The 25,461-nt window shown below is 46.2% G+C and overlaps 1 protein-coding gene across 16 annotated transcripts in view; it reads left to right on the forward strand.

Annotated features, from left to right (window-relative positions):
* The window catches only part of RAP1GAP2 (RAP1 GTPase activating protein 2), a 186,897-nt gene that overhangs the window by 141,698 nt on the left and 19,738 nt on the right, over positions 1-25,461 (forward strand). For all 16 annotated transcript variants that reach the window (XR_014541917.1, XR_014541918.1, XR_014541919.1 and 13 more), the window contains 13 exons: positions 65-100; positions 1,403-1,447; positions 5,597-5,629; positions 7,089-7,298; positions 8,244-8,347; positions 10,848-10,926; positions 12,248-12,301; positions 16,385-16,468; positions 19,447-19,547; positions 20,681-20,810; positions 21,170-21,325; positions 22,964-23,035; positions 24,555-24,641. Coding sequence is in view for 12 of the 16 variants with exons in the window: in XM_083587616.1 (XP_083443742.1) it covers positions 65-100; positions 1,403-1,447; positions 5,597-5,629; positions 7,089-7,298; positions 8,244-8,347; positions 10,848-10,926; positions 12,248-12,301; positions 16,385-16,468; positions 19,447-19,547; positions 20,681-20,810; positions 21,170-21,325; positions 22,964-23,035; positions 24,555-24,641 (1,191 nt within the window). In the remaining 4 variants the exon portion in view is untranslated. The remainder of the gene's footprint in view (positions 1-64; positions 101-1,402; positions 1,448-5,596; positions 5,630-7,088; positions 7,299-8,243; positions 8,348-10,847; positions 10,927-12,247; positions 12,302-16,384; positions 16,469-19,446; positions 19,548-20,680; positions 20,811-21,169; positions 21,326-22,963; positions 23,036-24,554; positions 24,642-25,461) is intronic.

A 25,461-nucleotide genomic window follows, 5' to 3' on the forward strand; every position in this document is an offset into this window, starting at 1 on the left:
GCAGTTGTCATAAGGTGTTAACTTTTAGCTTCACTTCTTTCTTTCTTTTCTTTGTCTCCCCCAGTCTGCAGAGTTCTTTGAAATGCTGGAAAAAATGCAGGTATGTGGCATGTCAGTTCTGCCCAGAACTTGTTCCTCTTGGCAACTGTGCATGCGTGTTTTCAACATAATTGTGGCAGGCTACTTTGGAGCAGGGTGTGGGTGCAAAAGATGTTTGTGATCTTTGGTGACTGGGAACGATGTCTCATGTTTCTGAAAATATGTGTACAGTGGTTGATCTGATAGAGATGAAGTGGCAGAGGATTGCATCCTGTCTTTCTTCAGCTTGAAAATAAATGCCTTGCCAATAAATCAGGCTGCAAGAAATACAAGCAGCAACCCAGCAGAATCACCAAATGGGAGTTATGCTACCTCAGGGGCTCTCAACCTTTATAGGTCTATGGGCATATTTTGATTTTTGAATGAGGGCTGTGGGCACTCTACCCCCTAGAGCAGTGGTTGTCAACCTGTGGGTCCCCAGATGTTGTTGGACTACAACTCCCATCATCCCTGAGCTCTGGCCTTGCTGGCTAGGGGTGATGGGAGTTGTAGTCCAACAACATCTGGGGACCCACAGGTTGAGAACCGCTGCCCTAGAGCCTTTACTCTCTCCTGCCCCCAGATCTGCACACACACACACCCCAGCAGAGAGAGAGAGAGGGAGGGAGGGAGGGAGAAAGTGCATGCACATAGACTCCACTTTTCCAAGACATGGTCTCCAAAAGTGCTCCTGGGGAGGAAGACTAGTGAAATGATGGCCATCCTTGCTAACTTGAAGTAGATATATGGCTGTCCTCAGTGACCAGCGGAGACAGCCATAATTTTGAACGAAAGCTGCATCACAGCATCCCATTATTCCCATGGAGCCATTTGCAGCTGCTGTTTGTTGCAGCTCTGCCACTGCCCCACATCCCAATACTGAAAGTGGGGAATGGAGCTGAGAAATGTCTGTGGGCCCTATGACAGTGGTGGCTGGTGCCCACTGGCGACTGGTGGGGCAGACGGCAGGGAGCCCACCAGCAGGTGGGACCAGAGCTAATGGCAGGCAGATCCAACTCATTCTAGAGTTATCTCCATCTTCCTCCTCTCTTCTGAGTTACCCCAGGGCAAAGCTGAGACTAAGATGGAGGAAGTTGACAGGCAAGGCCACCACCTTCTGGGCTGATTGTAAGTAAGAAGACAGGCAGGTGGGGCTGGCTGAGGGGAGACTGAGCTTGGTGGGCCAATGTCCCATTTGACCAAATAAACTAGACTAGTAAGAAGTTCTGTGTTGCAAATTTTAACCAGGAACATGCACCCAAGACCTCTGGCATGTATCCCAAAGTAACTAAACAAACTGCATGTCATGTTTTTCTACAAACAGGGGCCAAAATTAGAGGAACAGAGAAGTGGAAGCCAGAAAAATAAGGTCAGTTTCAGGACAAGGTCCAAACGTGGGTCTCTTTTTCAATGTCTAGGAACAGAATATATCTTTGCTTGGACAAGGTGGTTCATAATGTAAAGCGCTTCTCAGTTCTCCTCAGTTTCTCCACAGGCTGAAATCCAACAGGCAGATCCTAGCCCAGGGGTCAGAAAACTTTTTCAGCAGGGGGCCGGTCCACTGTCCCTCAGACCTTGTGCAGAGCCGGCCTATATTTTTCGGGGGGGGGGGGAATGAACGAATTCCTACACCCCACAAATAACCCAGAGATGCATTTTAAATAAAAGGACACATTCTACTCATGTAAAAACATGCTGATTCCTGGACAGTTTACGGGCCAGATTTAGAAGGCGATTTGGCTGGATCCAGCCCTCAGGCCTTAGTTTGCCTACCCATGTCCTAGCCCCACTGTGGGCCACTTCAATGGGTAGGTAGTACTGCCCGCCTATTGATCACCTGACATCACCATGACATCAGGTGTCCCATTTTTCCTTTGTAGCATGGCTTGGGGTCAAGCTGTGCTGTAAAGGTGGATCCAAGCCGATCCAAGCAGGATTTGAACACACGGCGCTTTGGTGTGCTGTCTTCCTTGGTGAGCTGACTAGTGCTGCGTTTTGGTGAGGATCAATGGTGCTATGGAGTTCCTGATTGGGGATTTCATAGCACAGTCAATTCCAACCATCTCCCCAGTCAATCAGCTGATCAGCAGTGACAGCAAGCCTCCCTGGTCAAGGAACAATCAGGAGCTCACTTTAAGGCTCGCTGGCAGCCATGCCCCTAGCTGCCCAAATATGGCATCCAAAGTGTGGCAGGTGGGCGTGCTTCTGGGGAAACAGCACCAGGGGCCAAAATTGTATCTGTGCTGGGTCTGATTAGACCCATGGACCAGAGGTTCCTCACCCCTGCTATTCACACCTAGGAAGAAGCCTCATGTTTATTCATTGAGACTTATTTCTGAGCAGTAGACACAAACAGTTTTCCCTGGGTTGAGTAAACACTGGAGACCAAATTCATTTTATAACGTTGTATAATTTATAATAGCAATTGCACTGCATTTAAAAAGAAATCTATATTGATTCAAATATAAATTTGATAACATTCAGTTACATAAACTTTAATATAAGCAATAGCTCTTATTTTGCTTTTTTTGCGTCTATATAGTTTATTTACAAATAGGAAACAGAAAAACCAACTGCGCACTCGCTTTCCAAAAGCAAAAACTCCCACAGCATTCAAGAGGTCTGACTAGTCCATGTAACCCCAGCTAGAAACTCTCAGCTCCCTAAGAGCTTAAGAGACCTGTTGGATCAGAACAAGTGTTCATGTGAATGGTGCCAGGGGGCTGAAACTGGGGGTTGTGGTGGCAGGGACTTGCTTGCCTTTACTCCCAGCTTTCAGGCTGAATGACTTAATTGGCCTGATCTTTTCGATGTGCAGCAGCACCAACCATGTAACTGTTGAGAGAGAGTATTGGGCTCATTGCCCCAACCAGACCAGGTGACCCAAGGAACCAATTAGGGGTTGGCTGGCTCTATGGCACATGTACCATGCACAGGGTGTGAGTGGTCCTCCTTACTGGGCATATAAGGGATCTTCACTGGCTGCCTGTTACACACTGAGCCAGTTTTAAGGTCCTGCTACTTACATATAAAACCCTAAACCACTCTGGGCCAAATCATCTGAAAAGCTAACTTCCCCTCCAATGTCCACTAAGCACATTAAGATCAGCAAGCGGAACGAAGCTAGTTTTGCCATGGCTTGATGTGCATTGATTTGAGATGACGCAGCTTTGTTCCCTTGTGGTACCAGTAGTGCAGAAAGTCCTTCCGGCTTAAATACGAGCATCCCCAATCAGTATTGGCATCCCGCCAACTCTTGAAGATGCCCCTGTTTAGGGTGAGCATCTTGATTCAACTTTTAATTGCTGTTTTAACTGCCTTGTTAGTTGGTTTTATTTTGTTTATTTAAAAAAATGGGATTGTTTTATTGAACATTTAAATATGTGTGGTTTTAATGATTTGATTCAATTGTTTTATGGTGCATTTTATTAATGAATGGATTTTATAAGTGGTGTCAGGCTTGTAACCTTTCTGGCATGAAAGGAGTATAAAGGTAAAGGTAAAGGGACCCCTGACCATTAGGTCCAGTCTTGGCCGACTCTGGGGTTGTGGCGCTCATCTCGGTTTATTGGCCGAGGGAGCCGGTGTACAGCTTCCGGGTCATGTGGCCAGCATGACTAAGCCACTTCTGGCGAACCAGAGCAGCACACAGAAACGCCGTTTACCTTCCCGCCAGAGCAGTACCTATTGATCTACTTGCACTTTGACATGCTTTCGAACTGCTAGGTTGGCAGGAGCTGGGACCGAACAACGGGAGCTCACCCCGTTGTGGGGATTAGAACCACTGACCTTCTGATCAGCAAGTCCTAGGCTCTGTGGTTTAAACCACAGGAGTATATACGTAAACAAATGACAGGCTAACTGCTGTTCCAGGCTTGGTTTCTCAGTCTGAGCAACGCCTGAATATCTTGTTCCTTCTGCATTTGACAGAGTCCAACTGCAAGCTTACAGCAAAATATGTCTCTGCCCGTATGTCTATGTTCATATCAGTAGCCAAAGTGTGTCACCTGTGTGTGAGAGAGACTTATTGTCGTCAAGGAGCACCGGTGATCTTTTGTAAGGAACTCAGCCATCCATTAGTTTTTTCCTCAGTAATCCAGATGCTCAAAGTCAGAACAAAAGTGATGGCGCAGGCAGAAGGATTTGAGTATTATTGAAAACCGAGGCTCTGATTAAAAATGCAGGGATCAACCCTATGGGGAGGGAGAGCCTTTAATCCTGTTTTTCACCCGCCCTCTTCCTGTGCTGAGCCTGTAAGAAATATGATGCTGGAGAGCTCACGCTGATAAACAACATGGATTCAATAGTTCTTGCTTGCATTCAGCCGCCAGGAAGATTTTCAAAGAAAAGGACCCTGGATGAATTTATGACCAGTCCTTCAAAATACACACACCCCACAAACACCTTTAAGAATGTAAGAAGAGCCTGCTGGATTTTGCCAGTGGCCCATCTAGTCCAGCATCTATTTCTCACAGCAGCCAACCAGAAGCCTATTATGGGAAGCTGGCAAGCAAAACATGAGAGCATTAGTTCTCTACAGCTTGTGATCCCCAGCAACTGATATTCAGAAGCCTTTGACCATGGAGATAGGACACAACCATCACCACCTTATTGTCCTATGCATTTGAGTAATCCTCTTATAAAAGCCACCCAAGTTGGTGGCCATCACTGCCTCCTGTCGGAGCAAATGCCATACTTTATGCTTTGCATGAATTGTTGTTTTTGTTCAGTCGTTTGGTTGTGTCCGACTCTTCATGACCCCATGGACCAGAGCACACCAGGCACTCCTGTCATCCACTGCCTCTCGCAGTTTGGTCAAACACATGCTGGTAGCTTCAAAAACACTGTCCAACCATCTCGTCCTCTGTCGTCCCCTTCTCCTTGCGCCCTCCATCTTGCCCAACATCAGGGTCTTTTCCAGGGAGTCTTCTCTTCTCTTGAGGTGGCCAAAGTATTGGAGCCTCAGCTTCACGATCTGTCCTTCCAGTGAGCACTCAGGGCTGATTTCCTTAAGAATGGGTCGGTTTGATCTTCTTGCAGTCCATGGGACTCTCAAGAGTCTCCTCCAGCACCATAATTCAAAAGCACCATTTCTTTGGCGATCAGCCTTCTTTATGGTCCAGCCCTCACTTCCATACATCACTACTGGGAAAACCATAGCTTTAACTATACGGACCTTTGTCGGCAAGGTGATGTCTCTGCTTTTTAAGATGCTGTCTAGGTTTGTCATTGCTTTTCTCCCAAGAAGCAGGCGTCTTTTAATTTCGTGACTGCTGTCACCACCTGCAGTGATCATGAAACCCAAGAAATAAGGACTTACTTTTCTCTGTCCTCCAACGTTCAGCTTCATCGGATAATCATGAAGTCTAGTGTTCTGAAAGAGGGAGAGGAAAAACTTGTCTCTGTCCAATTTCTTTGTGCCACGTATGAACCGTTGTCGATATCTCATGCCCAAATCTTTCTCCCATTGCAAATTGTGTTAGAATTAATGGCAGCCTTTCCTTTGGATGTTTTTCAGGAGGACTACATCCCATATCCCAGCATTGATGAAGTGAGTATCACCAGACCTGCTAGTCCATGCATGTTTCTGTGCGAATGTACGTCTTGCACACGTACTCACTATAAAAGGCCAATCAGCTGTGATTCCTGAATTGCAGGGGTTTGGGCTAGTTCTGTGATTCTATGGGGTGGAGGTTCACAAGCACTGCCTTGGCTGACCATGCTTCATCAGGGAAATTCAGTGTGGGCCAATGCTAGTGCAATTGCTCTACAAAGAGTCAGCAATCCACACACCCCTGCAACTCACTGAGTTAGGGACTTCCCCTGCATGCAAAGACAGGCAGATTGAGTGGATGAGACCAACGTTAGGTCCAGTGACCACAAAGGTGGTTTCTGCATGTGCTGCAGAGGGACATCAGGGGCAGGTGGGGCTTGTCAACCTGGGATGGTATAAAAATAATAATATTATAATAATTTATTATTTATACCCTGCCTATCTGGCTGGGTTTCCCCAGCCACTCTGGGCGGCTCCCAATAGAATATTAAAAACATGATAAAATTAAAAACACGATAAAACATCAAACATTAACAGCTTCCCTAAACAGGGCTGCCTTCAGATGTTTTCTAAAGGCCAGGTAGTTGTTTATTTCGTTGACATCTGATGGGAGGGCATTCCACAGGGCGGGCGCCACTACTGAGAAGGCCCTCTGCCTGGTTCCCTGTAACCTCACTTCTAGCAGGGAGGGAACCACCAGAAGGCCCTCGGAGCTGGACCTCAGTGTCCGGGCTGAACGATGGAGGTGGAGATGCTCCTTCAGGTACACAGGGCCAAGGCTATTTAGGGCTTTAAAGGTCAGCACCAACACTTTGAATTGTGCTTGGAAACATACAGGGTATCCAATCTAAGAGAAAGAAAACTGCTCCTAAACCTCTGTTGCCTTGCAGGATATCTTGCAGGGAGAAGAAAAGGCTAAGGAGCAAACCCTACACAAACCCAGAGTGGACTTTCTAAGTTGGTTGGATGGCACCTTGCATGCCTCTTTCCAGCAACTCTGGTCGCCAAGCTGGTGCCAAACGTATTGCTCTGCTTTCCTTTGGATCGCATCAGCGAGGCTGAGCTGGGTGGCAGGGGGCGGGTGTCCTTGTCATCTCGGCAGCCCAGGACCTCCATACACTCTTCCCTGGCTTCCACCCCAGAGAGATCACTGTAAATCAGCAAAAACAACATGGGAGTCAGCCATTACAAGTTACTGGTCTCTGCAGCAACAGCAGGTGCTGTGATTTTCCAGTGGTTTGCCCTCCCCTCCATTGACTCTCAAGACAGATGAATGCCAACATGCCTCTGCAGTGGAGGCAGAACATAGCCATCATGGCTAGTAGCTGTTGAGAGCTTTATCCTCCATGAATTTGTCTAATCCTCTTCTCTAATCCTCCAGAGTTGTCAATCATCATGGCTTGATATAGATATGTGGTCAGCTCTGCCTCTGAAGCCTGCTTAATCTTCTCCCCAGATTGTAGAAAAAGGCGGCCCCTATCCTGTCATCATCCTGCCGCAGTTTGGGGGCTACTGGATCGAAGACCCCGAGAACGTCAGCACACCCACCTCATCGGAGAGCAGCATCTGCGAAGAGGACGAGGAGCAGCTGAGCCCCAGTGCTTACGGCTACAAGCTGGAGTGCAAAGGAGAAGCCAGAGCATATAGGAAACACTTCTTGGGAAAGGTCAGTGGACTTAAGACCCCTTGGGCCACTGGAGGTTTTTAAAGAAAGAGAGAAATCACTACTGATGAGTATTGATCATGAATGAGTTTGGTAATAATAATGGATTGAAGTTGAATCGTTAGCTGTTAATTAATTAACAATGACCACACTTTGGCTTGTGATGGCCATGCATAGCCAGCAAAATGCATGTGATGGAGGAGGACAAGGGCATTTGAAGGAGGGTCCATGCATTCGAGTGGGGTGGGGCTATATCCCCTTCAGTGCAATCTTCACCTGCTGCCACAGGTGGGTGGGGTCAGTGGGAAAAGTGGATGGAGCAAAGAATGCAGATTTTGCACTCATTGTCCAATTGCACAGTAGGGTAGTGTACGGTAGGCTAGGTACTGCACGCGCTCACAGACAAATCTCTGTTCTCCATCCATGCGAGGAAAAGGCAATTTTGGAGCTCAAGGACACATTCCAGCCAGGCAAACACATTGTGGGTGTGAAGAAGGACCAGTGAGAGATGTCCAGAGGGCCAGTTAGAGAGGGCTTGGCAGGCCTGAGGTTTCCCACTCATTGTGACCTCTTTGGGAGTGCAATACGGGGAGAGGGGAATGGAGGTATGTTCTGAGTGTTGATTTTTCCCCATCACAATTTTGCATGAGTGCTGGTCATCTATTACGCTGCCCTCAGAGTTGTTGATCTAGCTCCGGTAGCTTATAGTGGCAAGTGGCATGGATCAAATATTGAGACCTACGAGTGAAGTGTAAATAATTGCTTTTTGGTTTCCCAGAGGATGGCAAGTTTGTGAGATGTTCTTAAGATAGCAATGAGTCAGCCGTGATTCCTTCTAGGCGTCAAGACCCAACACTGAGGGAACAGTCGGGGCTGGGGCGAGATCAAAACCCTCGCTTTCCCCTGGGCTTCTTCCTCACACTGTTAACACTTCCCTTCTATTTTTAGGATCATTTAAATTTTTACTGCACAGCTAGCAGCCTGGGAAATTTGATCCTTTCTATTAAATGCGAAGAGGCAGACGGAATTGAATACCTAAGAATTATACTCAGGTACAGTAAGCGGGAAAGGGGTCAGTGTCTCAAGCAAACCAATTTCCAAAATTTTGTTTCATGAACTTCTTGAGTCATTTCTGCTACATCTCATATGCTAATAGCAAACATACATCCCTGTTCCTTTTGTTATTTGTGGGACATGGCATTGGGCTCTAACACACTTCCACTTGTCCCGTGTCTTTAGTGCTGACACGGGTAGTGCTGTGGTCTAGACCACTGAGCCTCTTGGGCTTGCTGATCAGAAGGTTGGCGGTTCGAACCCCTGTGATGGGGTGAGCTCCCGTTCCCCAGTCCCAGCTCCTGCCAACCTAGCAGTTCGAAAGCACACCAGTGCAAGTAGATAAATAGGTACCGCTGTGGTGAGAGGGTAAACAATGTTTCTGTGTGCTCTGGCTTCCATCACAGTGTTCCATTGCTCCAGAAGTGGTTTAGTCATGCTGGCCACATGACCCGGAAAGCTGTCTTTGGACAAACGCCGGCTCCCTTGGCCCGAAAGTGAGACGAGTGCCACAACCCCAAGGTCGCCTTTGACTGGACTTAACCATCCAGGGGTCCTTTACCTTTACCTTTAGTGCTGAATCGGAGAAAACATGAATTCCATGGAAAACCCAGTTGATGTTTGCTCCAAAGAAAGCAGTGGGGCAAATGGAAGTCTGAATGATCCCATTGTTCTATATAATCCTGCATACTAACGTTAGGGGATAAATTAAGGGCATATCCTTCCTCCCCAAACAGCCCAATGAGCAGTGAGCATGCTCAGTGGCTTAGGATTGCAGACGGGGAGCCAACATTTTTGGGGGGTTGGAGGGGATGTAATGTATAAGAGACTGGCTGGAATACTGAAGAGCATCGCTCTCCACTGTGTCATTTTGCTGCAGGTCCTACTTGTTCTTCCCATACCTTCTATAGTCTTAGTTCCAGGGCAGATTTCGCTGCAGAAAATGAACAAAGCTTTGTGTGTTGTGGAACTGCCTATTGGCCAAGTATTGGTACAATTCTGGTTGTGCAACCTCAGAATGGAAACTTTTAAGCTAAGAATGGGCAACTCTACCCATTTCACTCTCTTGGGTGTTTTATTTTTTATGCTTCCAGTCTTAAATTCAGTCCTCCACATTTTCACATCCGCTTGCATTTTATGTATATATAAAAAAACCCTCATGAAAATTCATCAGTGAGAATTTCTCCAGATATACACAAAGCAATTTCCCCTAATATAATGCCTTTTAGTATGTTATCTTCACTAATATGTACATTGTTGCGCACACATTAATGTTTGTTTGTGCGTTTTTGTGCACTCTGTTTTGTTTGGAGAACTCCGCTGCAAAATTCGCATTTTGGTTCACACCTTGTTTCGGAAAGTTCAAAACAAATAGGTTTTCCTTTAAACTGAAAATGAATCAAATCCCCAGCCTCACTCCTACATCCTGGCCTGTGAATATTCTGCTGGAGGCTGGGATCTGTAGGGTCCCAGCTTGATCCAATGTGCCTCTTTTTACATTTTTATTCATTTTTTTGGCCATGTCTGTCCCCCACTCCCATTTCCTTTTCTATACTAGAAGAGGCAACCCTAAATGCAACCCAGGAATCTAATATCAAGGAACAGAAAGGGGCACAATTACAGATTTTTGTATTCTTGATTAAGTGCAAATGATAAGGTCTGTTGGGCAGCCAGCTTCTGCCCATTTCTCATTGGCTCCTCCAATCCTAATCATCAACTGCTAATATTGCAAAGGGCTGTTCACTCATCTGAGCACTCTAAAGGAGCATAACCTCTAGTTGCTATTTGTGGACTGATGGACTGAGGAAGAAGAGGATCATTTTAGCTCCCTCAAATATTTTAGTGTGGGGGCCGAAGCCCCCCACGGCCCCTAGGAGTTGGCTCCTAAAGATCCTCAGTTTCCCCTGGCACCAAGATTGCGTGGTCAGTCTCCTCTTGAGTCGGGAACCTTTGCTGTGTGAGAGGAAGGAAATGGTGATAACTCAGAAAGCCAGGCTAAGAACCCATACTGCTATAGATCTCCTTCCCCCGCTGCCACCACACACTTTGAATTTTGAGTCTGTTCTTTCAAGATTACTTTGGTAACGAACGTCATTTTGCTTGATCTGCAGCCAGCCCCTAGGAAACCAGATGTAAAAAAAAATAAAAATAAAAATCCCTGCAAGGATATTGGAAAGTATCAATCATATTTAGCACTGTTCCTTCTCAAAACCAAGGAAAACAAGCTCCTATTTGACTTATCCTCTTATTTCCCAAGCAAACCCATGAATTTTTAAAAAGATCAGGAGACTAAACAACTGTAATATTCAATGCCAACAGTCCCCTCCCCCTGCACAAATGTTCAGTGAAGTTTCATTTCCAGACATCTGGTATAGCTTTGCATTGTGAATTTTGCAGGTATTGCGTGTGTGTTACTGTTTTAAGCCCCGAGGCATCTGTACACCATCACAGCTTATTTCCGACTTATGCCCTTTCTCCCTCTCTCTTTGCTTTCCCTAGGTCCAAGGCAAAAACGCTGCATGAAAGAATCCCCTTAGCTGGACTTAGCAAACTACCAAGCATCCCACAGATTGCAAAGGTGGGTTGCTTTGAAATGATATTGCGGGTGGTGGTGATTATTACTGGCACCCTGCCCATCTGACTGGCTTGCCCCAGACACTCTGGGTAGCTTCCAACAGAAAACAAAACAACAAAACAAAACAAAACAAAACAAAACAAAACAAAACAAAACAAAACATCAAATTCCCAATATAGTGCTATCTTCAGACGTCAATAATAATAATAATAATTTATAATTTATACCCCACCCATCTGGTTGAGTTTCTCCAGCCACTCTGGGCAGCTCCCAATCAAGTGTTAAAAACAATACAGCATTAAATATTAAAAACTTCCCAAAACAGGGCTGCCTTCAGATGTCTTTTAAAAATAGGATAGCTGCTTATTTCCTTGACATCTGATGGGAGGGCGTTCCATAGGGCGGGCGCCATTACCGAGGAGGCCCTCTGTCTGGTTCCCTGTAACCTCACTTCTTGCAATGAGGGAACCGCCTGAAGGCCCTCAGCGCTGGATCTCAGTGTCCAGGCTGAACGATGGGGGTGGAGATGATCCTTCAGGTATACAGGACTGAGGCCATTTAAGGCTTTAAAGGTCAGCACCAACACTTTGAATTGTGCTCGGAAATGTACTGGGAGCCAATGCAGATCTCTCAGGACCGGTGTTATGTGGTCCCGGTGGCCACTCCCACTCACCAGTCTAGCTGCCGCATTCTGGATTAATTGCAGTTTCCAGGTCACCTTCAAAGGTAGCCCCACACAGAGCGCATTGCAGTAGTCCAAGTGAGAGATAACTAGAACATGCACCACTATGGTGAGACAATCTGTGGGCAGGTAGGGTCTCAGCCTGTATACCAGATGGAGCTGATAAGCAGCCGCCCTGGACACAGAACTGACCTGCACCTCCATGGACAGCTGTCAGTCCAAAATGATTCCCAGGCTGCGCACCTGGTCCTTCAGGGGCACAGTTACCCCATTCAGGACCAGCGTGTCCCCCACACCCGCCTGCCCCCTGTCCCCCCAAAACAGTACTTCTGTCTTGTCAGGATTCAACTGGGAAGTCGTATAATTATTTGCCTCTTTGAAATGTTTCTCGCTTTGACCCCTGATGGGAGGGCATTTCACAGGGAGGGCATGACTACCAAGAGGGCCTTCTGCCCGGTTGCCTGTAACCTCACTTCTTGCCAGAAGGGCACCATGTTGGAGACCCCTAGCCAATGCACTCTTTCCCCCTTCAAAACAATGCAAAACCCAATGCCTCTTTCAAGTTGCCTTCAACTATCTGAAAGAAACATTTACTCATTGGTGGCCTTTGCTGACAATCACTTCTCTTCCCTATCTGGGCAGGCTTTCTGCGATGATGTGACCGGACTGAAGTTTAACCCTGTGCTCTACCCCAAGGTGAGATGAAGGACGTGCCAAGCAAGGACTTGAGAGGGCCTATTTCAGAACTGGTGTGCTCAGTGCTTGTGTGCACGTGAAAATGGGAGTTCAGAAATGTGCGGTCTTCCTGATCATAGGTTTCCACAATCCTTCAGATTGGAAGAGGAGACTCCCTGTAGCTAGGGATAGGGAGCCTGCGGTCTTCTAAATGTTGCTAGACTACAACTCCCAGCATCCTTGCTGGCTGGGGCTGATGGGAGTTGGAGTCCAACAATGCGGCTCAGTGGGGGTCACATTTGCTCCCCATTAACAGGCAGGGAGGGACACGGGTGGTGCTGTGGGTTAAACCATAGAGCCTAGGACTTGCTGATCAGAAGGTTGGCAGTTCGAATCCCCGCGATGGGGTGAGCTCCCGTTGCTTGGTCCCTGCTCCTGCCCACCTAGCAGTTTGAAAGCACGTCAAAGTGCAAGTAGATAAATAGGTACCGCTCCAGCGGGAAGGTAAACGGCATTTCCGTGCGCTGCTCTGGTTCGCCAGAAGCGGCTTAGTCATGCTGGCCACATGACCCAGAAGCTGTACGCTGGCTCCCTCGGCCAATAAAGCGAGATGAGCTCCGCAACCCCAGAGTCGGACATGACTGGACCTAATGATCAGGGGTCCCTTTACCTGTACTTTAACAGGCAGGGAAGTTATATGCTAAGGGAGCACTTTGGCCATTTCAAGAGAGCAAACTGTGAGAAACTAGACTGGACTAGAGTGATCCTCCAGGGCTCTGTTGTTTTTAACCATGAGTGGGGGTGGGGGTGGAGATCTTTTTGGCTTCATGGAACAGATTCTGATCAAGATTGGCTTTGAAGACCAAATTTGACAGGCGAGAGAGGCTGCCATCCTGTCAATTGCGTGCCATTACAATGGTGTCAAGTGCAAGGTGCTTTGAAGTCCCAAAGTTGAGACTTCAAAGCACCTTAGAAGGTGTTGCTAAAATGAAGTCCCCACTTTCATTTTTACAGAGGTCTCTACACACATCCTTTCCTGAACTAGGAAGAGGCTTGCATGGAATCCTGACAAACTGAGCAGGATTTAACCCCTACTCATCAACTGTTGAGTGGAGTTTAAATTCTGCTGCTTTGGGAGCGCATCTTTGTTCCCTGCTGGAAACAGGCATATGAAGCCAGAATGACCAGAATTTACTCCCTCCACACACATTCATCTCTTTAATCCTGCTGCTTTGGCTGTGTGTCCTTCCTTCCTTCTGGGAACAGATGCACACAACCAGAATTTCACCCCGACATCAAAAATGGGTTGGTGGTTTGGGGAAGATGTTTTTGTGGGCCAAATTGAACACCTTTGGTGTGCCATGTTTGGCCAGCTGAGGGGAGCTTTCCCACCCCTGCTCTTAACCATGATTGTTAGGAGTAAAACCTCCATATTCAGAGGCACTCTACCTCAAAGTACCAGCGGCGGAGGACATACAGCTATGCAGCCAGTCTCTTGCGGCCATTCTTTTCTTGCACACTTCAGAGACAGAGTTTTTCTCTCACCCAGTCTGGTGTCCTTTCCAGCCTTTGCTTAAAAACTTCTCATGGAAAGTGGTGGACTTCTCCTTAATTGGAATGTTAGTTGGGGGCTGGGTGACCAGCTGTTGGGGGGGTGCCATAGCTGGGGATTGCCTGCACTGGCAGGGGTTGGGCTAGATGTCCTTTGTGGTCCCTTCCACCTCTAATGGTTGCATCCGAAGCAAACGTTCCATCAGGATTTCAGCTTGTGGAACAGAATATTTCCCCCCTCTGCCCCCCCCCAAATTAACCTCGTCTAGGGGTTTTGCCAACTCTCTGGAACAGATCTGGGGAGGGCATGGTCCTATTGCACAAGCTGAAGAAATCCTTCTTCTGGTGGGACACATTGGTTGAATACCACCGTACGATTCTATCCCATGACGTTATTCTTCCGCCCACACAACACTGCACATCAACAAATTTTAATTTAGCGATGGAGTTGTTAGTGGGGTTATCAAAACAGAGTGGAAGACAGAGTAGTTTTCTTAATTCTGATACCATGTTCTTGCCTGCTCAAAAACAACATCGGATTCTATTTTATATAACACCTCTTTATTATGTTTCAACAATTTGCAATGTGCACTTCAGAATTGTCATGGGGGGGGCAGCGGTTGAGTTTGCATCCCCTGGGCCCTCGAATAAGCTTTGCAATTATACACAAGTAGGGTTGCATTTCATTTTCCAGCTTGTTTTCTGACCTCAATTTCAAAACAAGAGGGGGAGAATTTGAACCAAATAAACTCTCAGCAGGTTGGAGATTGTTGCTCAGAAGGGAGCCCAAGGGATCCTTCGGATGGGGGTGGGAACAAAGCTGAAATGCAAAGGCATATTTTGACTCAGTGCAGGTGCTTCAAAGAGGCTGTTGGATACTTTCAGAAGGATACAAGAGTCAAAGCAAGCCTTTGGCATGGGGCAGGTAAAGCTGGCCCCTTCACACAAATCAAAAATAGTTTCTGGCTGTTCCTATGGCTTCTGATCTCTCCCGAGGAATAATAATAATAATAATAATAATAATAATAATAATAATAATAATTTATACCCCGCCATCTGGCTGAGTTTCCCCAGCCACTCTGGGCAGCTCCCAATCAAGTGTTAAAAACAATACAGCACTAAATATTAAAAACTTCCCTAAATAGGGCTGCCTTCAGATGTCGTTTAAAAATAGGATAGCTGCTTATTTCCTTGACATCTGATGGGAGGGCGCTCCACAGGGTGGGCGCCACTACCAAGAAGGCCCTCTGTCTGGTTCCCTGTAACCTCACTTCTCACAGTTGAGGGAACCACCAGAAGGCTCTCGGCGCTGGACCTCAGTGTCCGGGTAGAACGATGGGGGTGGAGACGCTCCTTCAGATACAGTGGTACCTCTGGTTACATACGCTTCAGGTTACAGACTCCACTAACCCAGAAATAGTACCTCGGGTTAAGAACTTTGCTTCAGGATGAGAACAGAAATCGTGCTCCGGCGGCGCAGCAGCAGCAGGAGGCCCCATTAGCTAAAGTGGTGCTTCAGGTTAAGAGCAGTTTCAGGTTAAGAACGGACCTCCGGAACGAATTAAGTACTTAACCTGAGGTACCACTGTATACTGGACCAAGGCTGTTTAGGGCTTTAAAGGTCAGCACCAACACTTTGAATTGTGCTCGGAAACGTACTGGGAACCAATGCAGATCTCTCAGGACTGGTGTTATATGGCAGCCACTCCCAGTCACCAGTCTAGCTGCCGCATTCGGGATTAATTGCAGTTTCTGGGTCACCTTCAAAGGTAGCCCCATGTAGAGCACATTGCAGTAGTCCAAGTGGGACATAACTAGAGCATGCACCACTCTGGCGAGACAGTCCGCGGGCAGGTAGGGTCTCAGCCTGCGTACCAGATGGAGCTGGTAGACAGCCGCCCTGGACACAGAAGAGCAGCCAGGATGGGAGTGTGTCTGAAAGCCACACAATATGAGGAATGGTCGACAGAGCTGGTTAGATGGGGGGAAAGAGGAGGTTGGAGGGTTCAGGACAGACCAAAGAAAGTAGGTGCCCAGTTAAACTGCGGAACTCACTCCCACAGGAGGCAAGGATGGAAAGAGAATTGAACAAATTCATGGAGGGGCAGGCTGTAGATGCCTATTAGCCACGATGGCTATGATCCTCCTCCACATTTGGAGGCAGCAATCCTTCTGAATACCAGTTGATGGAAAGGATAAGAGAGGAGTGTGCTCTCGCACTCGGGTCCTGCTTGCTGGTTTCCCACAGGCTACTGTCAAAGCAGGATGTTGGACTACTAGATGGACCATTGGCCAGATCTTACATTCTTAACTTCTGTAGCCCGGCAGGCTTCAAAGCCCTGTTTTCATACAAGATATCGGAAATCAAACCCGGGACATTCTGCAGGCAAAGAATGCACCGAGCTGTGCCATTTATATCTACCTATCTCGTAAGCCACTATGAAATCGACTCTCCCTCAAGTACTTCTGATGGTTTTGTTTGGGAACAGAATGTCATATATTTATTGGTTTTCATATATACATAATTAAATAACGACCTGTCTCCTATTTCAGGCATCTCAGATGATCGTCTCCTATGATGAGCACGAGGTCAACAACACGTTCAAATTTGGGGTGATTTACCAGAAGCTTAGGCAGGTGAGTGACAATGCTGTTGTGCTAGCAGTCGTTTTATTCTGGTTCAAGGAACGATGGTGACATTTGCATTCATAAGATGCTATTTTAGAATGTTCAGAGCTGTAAGTTCCCAGCTGATAAATTTCTGGCTTTAAAATAAGGCAGAATTTTCTTGTATGTACATCTGTTTTTCATAAATGTATTTATTTTAAATTAATAAAGATATATTAAAAAATAAAATAAGGCGTGTAGTTGGGGGGGGAGGGAATTAAATGTTTCCTATGCTTATGGGGATTGCTTTTAAGTATCTTCAGAGCTGTTTCTAATAGGGATATTTATTTGATTATTATTATTTTTTAATACATGTTTATTGTGGGTGTTTTCATAGAATTATGGAATTGTAGAGTTGGAAGGGACCAGTATTTTCCAAACTTGGGTCTCCAGCTGTTTTTGGACTACAATTCCCACCACCCCTAGCTAGTCAGGGATCGTGAGAACTGTAGTCCAAAAACAGCTGGAGATGCAAGTCTGGGAAATACTGATCTAGTGCAACCCCTTGCAATGCAGGAATATTCAGCTGCCCCATATGGGGATCAAACCTGCAACCTTGGTGTTGTCGGTGCCACACTCTAACCAACTGAGTTCTACACAGCTAAGCTGTGTAATAGTTGCATCTGTTTTAGTTTGTGCTGTGAGCTGCCTTCAGGTCCTGCAGTGGGAGAAGGGCAGAATATACCGTATTTTTCGCTCTATAAGACGCACCAGACCACAAGACGCACCTAGTTTTTGAGGAAAAAAACAAGAAAAAAATATTCTGAATCTCAGAAGCCAGAACAGCAAGAGGGATCACTGCGCAGTGAAAGCAGCAATCCCTCTTGCTGTTCTGGCTTCTGGGATAGCTGCGCAGCCTGCATTCGCTCCATAAGACGCACACACATTTCCCCTTACTTTTTAGGAGGGAAAAAGTGAGTCTTATAGAGCAAAAATACGGTAAATGAACAAATAAAAACCTGGAAGGTACTTTGCTACGAATATCCCTGTCCTTCAGACTGGAGGCTGAGAAAGAGAGGCATGCTTGCCAACGGGCGTGTCTATAGCAGTGATAAGATTTAAACCAAGAAGTTTCCTATTAGATAGCACTTTCCTTTATCTGCTGTACCACACCTGCTTTGGGTTCCAGGAACGTGCTGCATTTCTAGGTACTGAGATGATCTAGGCATTTAGATTTCTAGGCAACCAAGATGATCAAGGGTCCAGGAAACCAAGCCTTATGGGGACTGACTGAGGGAGCTGGGTATGTTTAGCCTGGAGAAAAGAAGACTGAGAGAGGATCGGATAGCCATCTTCAAATATCTGAAGATGGTGTAAGCTTGTTTTCTGCTGCTCCAGAGGGTAGGACTTGAACGATTAAAATTATAAGAAAGGAAATTCTAACTAAACATTAGGAAGAACTTAATAATAATAATAATAATAATAATAATAATAATAATAATAATTTTTTATTTATATCCCGCCCTCCCCAGCTGAAGGCGGGCTCAGAGTGGCTAACAACAGTAAAATAATACAGCATTCTAAAATCTATTCATTATAAAATCAGTTCAAATCAAATTGATGGCAATCATTGGGCTAGAGTTCTGTGAAGAATTACCAAAGGAGGGGGTCAGGCTGTGCCTTAGCCAAAGGCCTGGTGGAACAGCTCTGTCTTGCAGGCCCTGCGGAAAGATGTCAAGTCCCGCAGGGCCCTAGTCTCTTGTGACAGAGCGTTCCACCAGATCAGAGCCACAGCTGAAAAAGCCCTGGCTCTGGTTGAGGCCAGCCTAACCTCTCTGTGGCCCGGGACCTCCAAGATGTTTTTGTTTGAAGACCGTAGGGTCCTCCGTGGAACATACCAGGAGGGGCGGTCCCGTAGGTACGAGGGTCCTAAGAGCTGTTCAACAGTGGAACGGAAGGTGGAAGACTCTCCTTCACTGGAGATTGAGTTTTTAAAGAAAGTTTAAAATCCTGCATGGAGTTCCTTCCAACCAGTGGGCCAAACCCTTTTGGGGGGCCCAATGTCCTAAAAAATAAGGGGCAGAGGAGACTGAGGATGCAGCCAATCACGGTGCGGCTTCAATGGTCAGCTCCTTTCCCTCCTCCTCCTGGCGTAGAGGAGAAAGAGGGTCAAAGAGCCTCACGCAGTCGGACAGAAGGATGAGAAGGAGGAGCCATTGGCTATTAAAGCCTTTCTGCTGCCACATTTGACTTCACCCTGACTCTTCCCTACATCCTGACGTTGCACACATGTGACATCACACACAATGTCCCATGCATGATGTCACCCCTCCAAGTCACACTTGTAAGCTGGCGCCTCTGCTCCCAGCTCTACAATTCTATGATTCTTTGTTGCATCCAATAATTTCCAGTGTCTGGAAAGAAACAGTGCTGACAGTCCCTCCTGAAAACGTCGGAGATGTTAAAAAATACAGTAAAGGTTCGCTATCTATGCTAGCATTCGTTTGACATTGGAGAGAGACTGAGTTGAGAAATAAGACCAAGGGTACATATTGATATAGGAATGTATTAGATAAAATGTAAAGAAATATACAATAATAAGAGTACATTCATTTGTAAAAAAGGAATATACAAAGGGATAGACAAGAAGTCAAAAGTATTGGTACATATATGATTCTGGAATAGTTTTTTTCCCTTTAGGTATATAAACTTTGTATACATGCCGAAAATTATATTATAATAAGCCCTGTGGTGTAATATGATCATGTTTACCAATTTAACATAAGAAAATTAATAAATAAAAAAACTCAAAAAAGTAAAGAAAACATCGGAGAAATTTCTTACCACCATCCCTTAGAAAGCAGTGGGAATCCACCCTTATTATTATAGAGGGAACGTATTTTTGGAAACTGTGTAGGAGGGAGGAATTTGGCCTAGACTTACAGTCCCCACTTGAAAAACAAAGGAACCTTCCCACCATGTTTCTTTCTGGGTCCATTTGACTACAGACGCAGGAGGAAGAGCTGTTTGGCAACAACGAGGAGAGCCCTGCCTTCAAGAATTTCTTGAGCTTGCTGGGAGATACCATAACACTCCAGGACTTCAAGGGGTAGGAGAAAGAAACAGTTGCTTGCATGTATATGCGTGTTTCTGTTTTCTGCGACTGAGCGCTGAGGGAAATTGCATTCGTAACTGGTAACCAGGTAGTTAAAGACCCCAAGTTATGCCTGCTCTCCTGTTGTTCAGACCTTTGGTTAGATTCCTCCCGGCCACAGCCTGTGTAACTGTAGCTCAGGGCTGCAAGGATGCCTTGGATTTTACACAATACGTGTGGTATAAAAAGATTCTGCATATTGTTTCCTTGGAGAAGCTAACTCATGAACCAAGGGCTCTGCTGCTCCACAAGATTTTGCAGCCATAAGGGGGATTTTTATTTATTTTTCAACATATATGAACACTCACACAATGGAGCACCTTGTTTTATTTATTTTTCAACATATATGAACACTCACACAATGGAGCACCTTGTTCCAGGCCAGTCAAATTTTATGTGAAAAACATCGTTGAATTTTAATGAAAAAAGGAAAAAAAATGTTTCAGCTCTACATCTATTCCTCTACACACACACACATGTCTGTTCATTCACTGACAGATTCAAGATGGCAGTAACTGTACCATCAACCCACTGGCAATATGACAATTTAGAGGGGAAAGCTTCACTTGAATTAATTGGTGATTTGGCTTAACCCCACCTTAACATCTTTCAGTTTCTGTCTGCTGCCCTAAACACACCTACTTGGGAATCAGCCCAACTGAACACACAGTGGGGTTTATTTCTGAGTAAACTCACATGGGTAAAAATAAATGGGGAAACAGATAAGAAATAGGAAAATCCATGAATCCTGACCTCTATGCTTTTCCATTGAAAGGCTAATAGTAATAGTTGTGTTTTTTTGGGAGGGGGGATTGGACTGTGGATATGGCATTGGGGAGGGACAGAGTTGCCAGCCCCCACTCTGCTTTTTCTTGGATCAAATTTGGATCCAGCCTCAGCTTCCTCCAAACAGCAGGAGATCCAGTCATGGATCTCATATATTTCTTCATTTTTAGCTGTCAATGAGCTGGGCATGCAAGATTGCACTAACACACACACACACACACCGCCCCTGCCACCCCTCATTGGTGAAATCAGTATTATTGTGCTTGGTGTCAAAGGTCTGTTTTATTCTTACTTCTTTCCAGCTTTCGCGGTGGTCTCGATGTCACTCACGGCCAGACAGGCACAGAGTCCGTGTACACGGTGTTCAGGGACAGAGAGATTATGTTTCACGTCTCTACCAAACTCCCTTTCACTGAGGGAGACACGCAGCAGGTAACAGAGCCTTGTATCTTTGGGTATAACATCAAGTGGTGCTAAAAGCCCCATGGCAGAACTTGTGTCTCTCTCTGTGTCTGTGAGAGAGACTTGGCCTTCATTAAGTGCCCCAGGGGTTCCAGAAAAGGTGAGAATTGCTTTCCACCAGGGTACCAATGGCCTGATGGGCCAACTTAGCACAAGTCTCGTGGAAGACCGAAGCAAGCTTGTTTTCTACAGGAAAAATCCGAGAAAGAAAAACAAGTGTTCCACAGAGTTGCAAAGGGGGGCTAGACCTAGATACACCATTTGAAAATGTTTCCATCCATTCCTAAGGACCCTCATGTATACCCTTCTCCTTTTGTAAATCTTTTCAGCTTCAGAGAAAGCGACACATTGGCAACGACATTGTGGCCATTATATTTCAAGAAGAAAACACTCCCTTTGTTCCAGACATGATTGCCTCGAATTTTCTCCATGCCTACATTGTTGTGCAGGCAGAAAACCCTGAAGCAGACAGTGCATCTTACAAAGTAAGAGGACCGGGTGGTTTCTCTTCTCTCTCTCTCTCTCTCTCTCTCTCTCTCTCTCTCTCTCTCTCTCTGCATCTGTTTTTAGATCTGACAAATAACTGCTTTGGGAGCTTGTGTAAAGTGTACCTGCTTGGCCAGAGATAAAGAGTTCCTGCTAAGCCTCTTCGAAAACGGTTATTTGTTCTCCGAGAGGCAGCTGGCGCTCACCACGTTGCCGCCGCTCCAGAGGGCGAAGCTATTAGCCTATCTGCGAGTTTGCAGCAAAATTCATTAAGCGCTCCGAGCCCGCACGCGTCTCTCGTGTCTGTCCTTGAAGCGCGGGCGGATTCAATCCGAGCAAAGGTGTCCGAGCAGGTGGCCAGCAGGACGCTCGCTTCCTTGCGCTCCCAGCTTTGGCCGTGTTAATATTTGCAGTCAGCAAGAGATCAATTCTGTCTTCCAGGGGTTATTTATGGCCCCCTGTGTTTGCCCGGTGGATTAAGATGGCTCTCTGTGGAACACCAAGGGCACTTTCGCGAAGCGCCTAACTAAACTATGGCGCTTGCTCCCACGGGAGGGAGGGATGGCGGCCGATGGCCTTAAAAGAGGATGGGACAAATTCAGGGAGGAGAGGGCTATTGATGGCTACCAGCCACAATGGCTGGGCTGCGCCTCCACTCTCAGAGGCATTACAGTGGTACCTTGGGTTACAGACGCTTCAGGTTACAGACGCTTCAGGTTACAGACTCCGCTAACCCAGAAATAGTACCTCGGGTTAAGAACTTTGCTTCAGGATGAGAACAGAAATTGTGCAGTGGCAGCAGCAGGAGGCCCCATTAGCTAAAGCGGTACTTCAGGTTAAGAACAGTTTCAGGTTAAGAATGGACCTCCAGAACAAATTAAGTTCTTAACCTGAGGTACCACCGTATACTTCTGAAAACCAGTTTCTGGAAACGGCAGGAAGGGAGCATTCTCTCGCACCCAGGTCCTGTTTGCAGGATTCCCATAGGGGTATCTGGCTGACAACTGTGAGGTCAGGAAGCTGGACTAGATGGGACATTGGCCTGATCCAGTAGCCTCTTCTTATGCTCTTTCTTTTTTCTTCCCTTCCATTCAGCTTCATGTATCTCTTTATTCAGGTTTCGGGACATTGTACCTCCTCCTCCATTGCTCTGTGCTGCTGATTTGTTATTCCAACGTTGATTGTTTTTGCATGTTTTTCTGTTTTTTTTCTAAATTTCTACTTATTTTAATTTTTACATTTTCGTAGCACTCCTTTAAGCCACAAACAGTTGGGATAGCTCAGTCGGTAGAGCACAAGACTCTTAATCCCAAGGTTGTGGGTTTGAGCCCCACACTGGGCGAAAGATCCCCGCATTGCAGGGTGTTGGACTAGATGACCCTCGTGGTCCCTTCAAACTCTATGATTCTATATATATTTAAAGCACTCTTATTCCATTTTAAGGCCCCAGCTGAGGTTGGTGGGGTGGTGCCCTATTTGTTCCAATGGACTAGCCTCTGCTGAAAGCAGTGCTTCTGTTTGTGCATTCTGGGTGCTCTGTTTCTCTATATCTGACTTTGTGCATTTATTCCCTGTGCTTTCCTATCCCCCCACCCCCATATAGGTTTTCAAATGTGTTTTTGCTTCATCCCGGATAGGTGGCTGTAACTGCACGAGAAGATGTCCCTGCGTTCGGTCCTCCGCTGCCAAACCCTTCTGTATTTCAAAAAGTAAGGAATGTTTACTAGTTTGCAGGCTAAATAAACCTCCTGCTTGTTTTCCCTGCAGGGACAATTGATGAGGATGATTTAGAGAATTTGTTTCCTGCTCTTCAGCCACAAAGGCTCCCAGAGTGGCTTACTTAAAATCAATTAAAGCAAGACAGTCTCTGCTTGCAGGCTTGCAATCCCAAAAAACCAACAACAACCCATGACACACAAGGGGAAGGGACAGGGGGAGAAGAAAGGGGGAAATCAAACTCAGGTACAAGTTTGTAACCTGGTGCATCCCATAATGACCAGCTGGTGCCTGCTGGAGCTGGTCTTCCAGCAAAGCTGGTGGGGGGAGCTCTGCTTTCTACGTCTCCCACTGAGGCAGTCTGATGGAATGACTGCTCTCAGCTACTTATTTCCCATGAAAGTGGTTGGGGGACATTTTCAGTGACTTGGCGGAGGTGGGGCACACTGGGCAAAATCTATCACTCCCTCCCCCCCCCCAGGATGGGGTCTGCCATTGTAAGATGGCAGAGACTTAACATCCCCGCCCCCTTTAAGCTTCTGACACTGAGAAGATTGGGAGGAGGGGTGGGATGCTGAAGAGGCAACAAGGTTCTGTGAGCAGGGAGAGCCGGTGACAGGGAGCAGTTCAGACTCCGAGGCTGAAGCAGAGGAGGGCAGGGCTAGAGGCTGCTGAAGAATCTGAGGAGTCTCCTTCTCCTGCAGCGACAAGCTCCGCTCTCTCTCCTGGTCTCCAAGAACACACAGGGTAATTGTGGAGGGTGGAACAGAGGTCAGAGGTGGGCAGACACAGTTTGAGACTGTTTAGGAAACATCTGGGAGAAGAGAAGTCTTAGAGATTGAGGAACGCAGGGGCCTTCAGTCCTGGAAACTGCTTCAAAGGGGCAAGACCTGCTGGGAAAGGTTGTTGAGTTGTACGTTGCTTCCTCAAATAAAGAGCCAGATTCATGACAATGGAGCCCTGCTTCTTTTGTGCTGACTCCAGCCCTGACACTATGCAATGTTTCTAAGATTCACTGCCAATCTAGTGTGCTGCTGCATGAGGGATGGGTTGTGTGTGCTGTCTTGTCCTTTGCCTTGGGCAGCAAAATTCCATAGGCTGGCCTCAGGGGCTAATAATATTACTGCAGCGGTGAATCCTTGGCTTTGGGACTCCGGGAGTGTGGTGTAGTAGTTAGAGTGTTGGGCCTGCGAAACCATTGTTCAAAAATTCCCCGCTTGGCATGAAGCTGACTGGGTGATCTTGGGCCGCACTCAATGTCTCTCTGCCTAACCTCTACCTCACAGGATTTGCTGTGAGGCTAATATGGAAGGAGGGGGCAAACTTGTACACCACTTTGAGCACTTTGGAGAAGCGTCAGGGTATAAATGCAATAAGAAAGACAAATAAATAAGGATTTGGAAACTGTAGCCATGATCACTGGAGATCGTATCCAAAGAATATGAAATGGGCATGGAGTTTCCAGCTTTATTTCTGAGCTATTCCTCCACTCCTTTATTTTCTTTCCTCCAGAATTCAGAATTTCGGGAGTTTCTCCTCACCAAGCTGATCAACGCAGAGAATGCCTGTTGCAAATCAGACAAGTTTGCAAAGCTCGAGGTAAGTCGGGTTGACCTGGAGCAGATTAGCAGGTGGGGGACCTCTTCACCTCAAATACTTCTTGCTTTGGAAACTCAGGTCATTTCTGATTTGTTTATGAGGCGGTTATATGACCACAAGTTCTGCATTCATCCTGATTCGCTTGCAGAACATCTTCCCATTAGTCATTCCTTCTTCCCACACTTTTCAAAACATTTCCTTTTCACTTTCCAAACCACAACAAAGTCTGGTTCTTTTTTAAAAATAGATTTGTTGCACCCAGGTAACCCAGCCAGATGGGCGGGGTATAAATAATATATTATTATTATTATTATTAGTGTTATGTACTGAAGTTCTCACCCTGGGCCAGCAGGGGGATACTGTAGATAGTTATGCAAATGAAGGATCGAAAGTGACATTCAGTGATTGGATAGTTTTAGAAAGTTGTTACAGTAACGTGGTACTGGAGCTCTATATAAGCAGGCTTCAGTTCAGTTCTGTCCTGGCCTGCGAATAAACAAGAGCTGTTTGAAGAATTGCTGTGTCGTCTGATATGTTCACCCACAACTTAACTACTACTACTATTATTATTATTATTATTATTATTATTATTATTATTATTATATCCTTTCATTCACCTTAAAGGAGCCAAGCTAAAGTTTTAGTATGTATTTGAATCCCACCTGAAAAACACTGGCAGTCTGGAGGCACATTTATACAGCCTGTTTTTCAAGTAAATACCTTTAAGTTCTTCAGATAATTTTTTTTCAAATATTGTTGAGCTTCTTGCCTTTTACCCTACCAGTCCCAATGGCCACCAGCAACGACTGGAAATATTAAT

This window comes from Podarcis filfolensis (genome assembly GCF_964270895.1).
Source record: "Podarcis filfolensis genome assembly, chromosome: 15".
Classification (NCBI taxonomy): Eukaryota; Metazoa; Chordata; class Lepidosauria; order Squamata; family Lacertidae; genus Podarcis; species Podarcis filfolensis.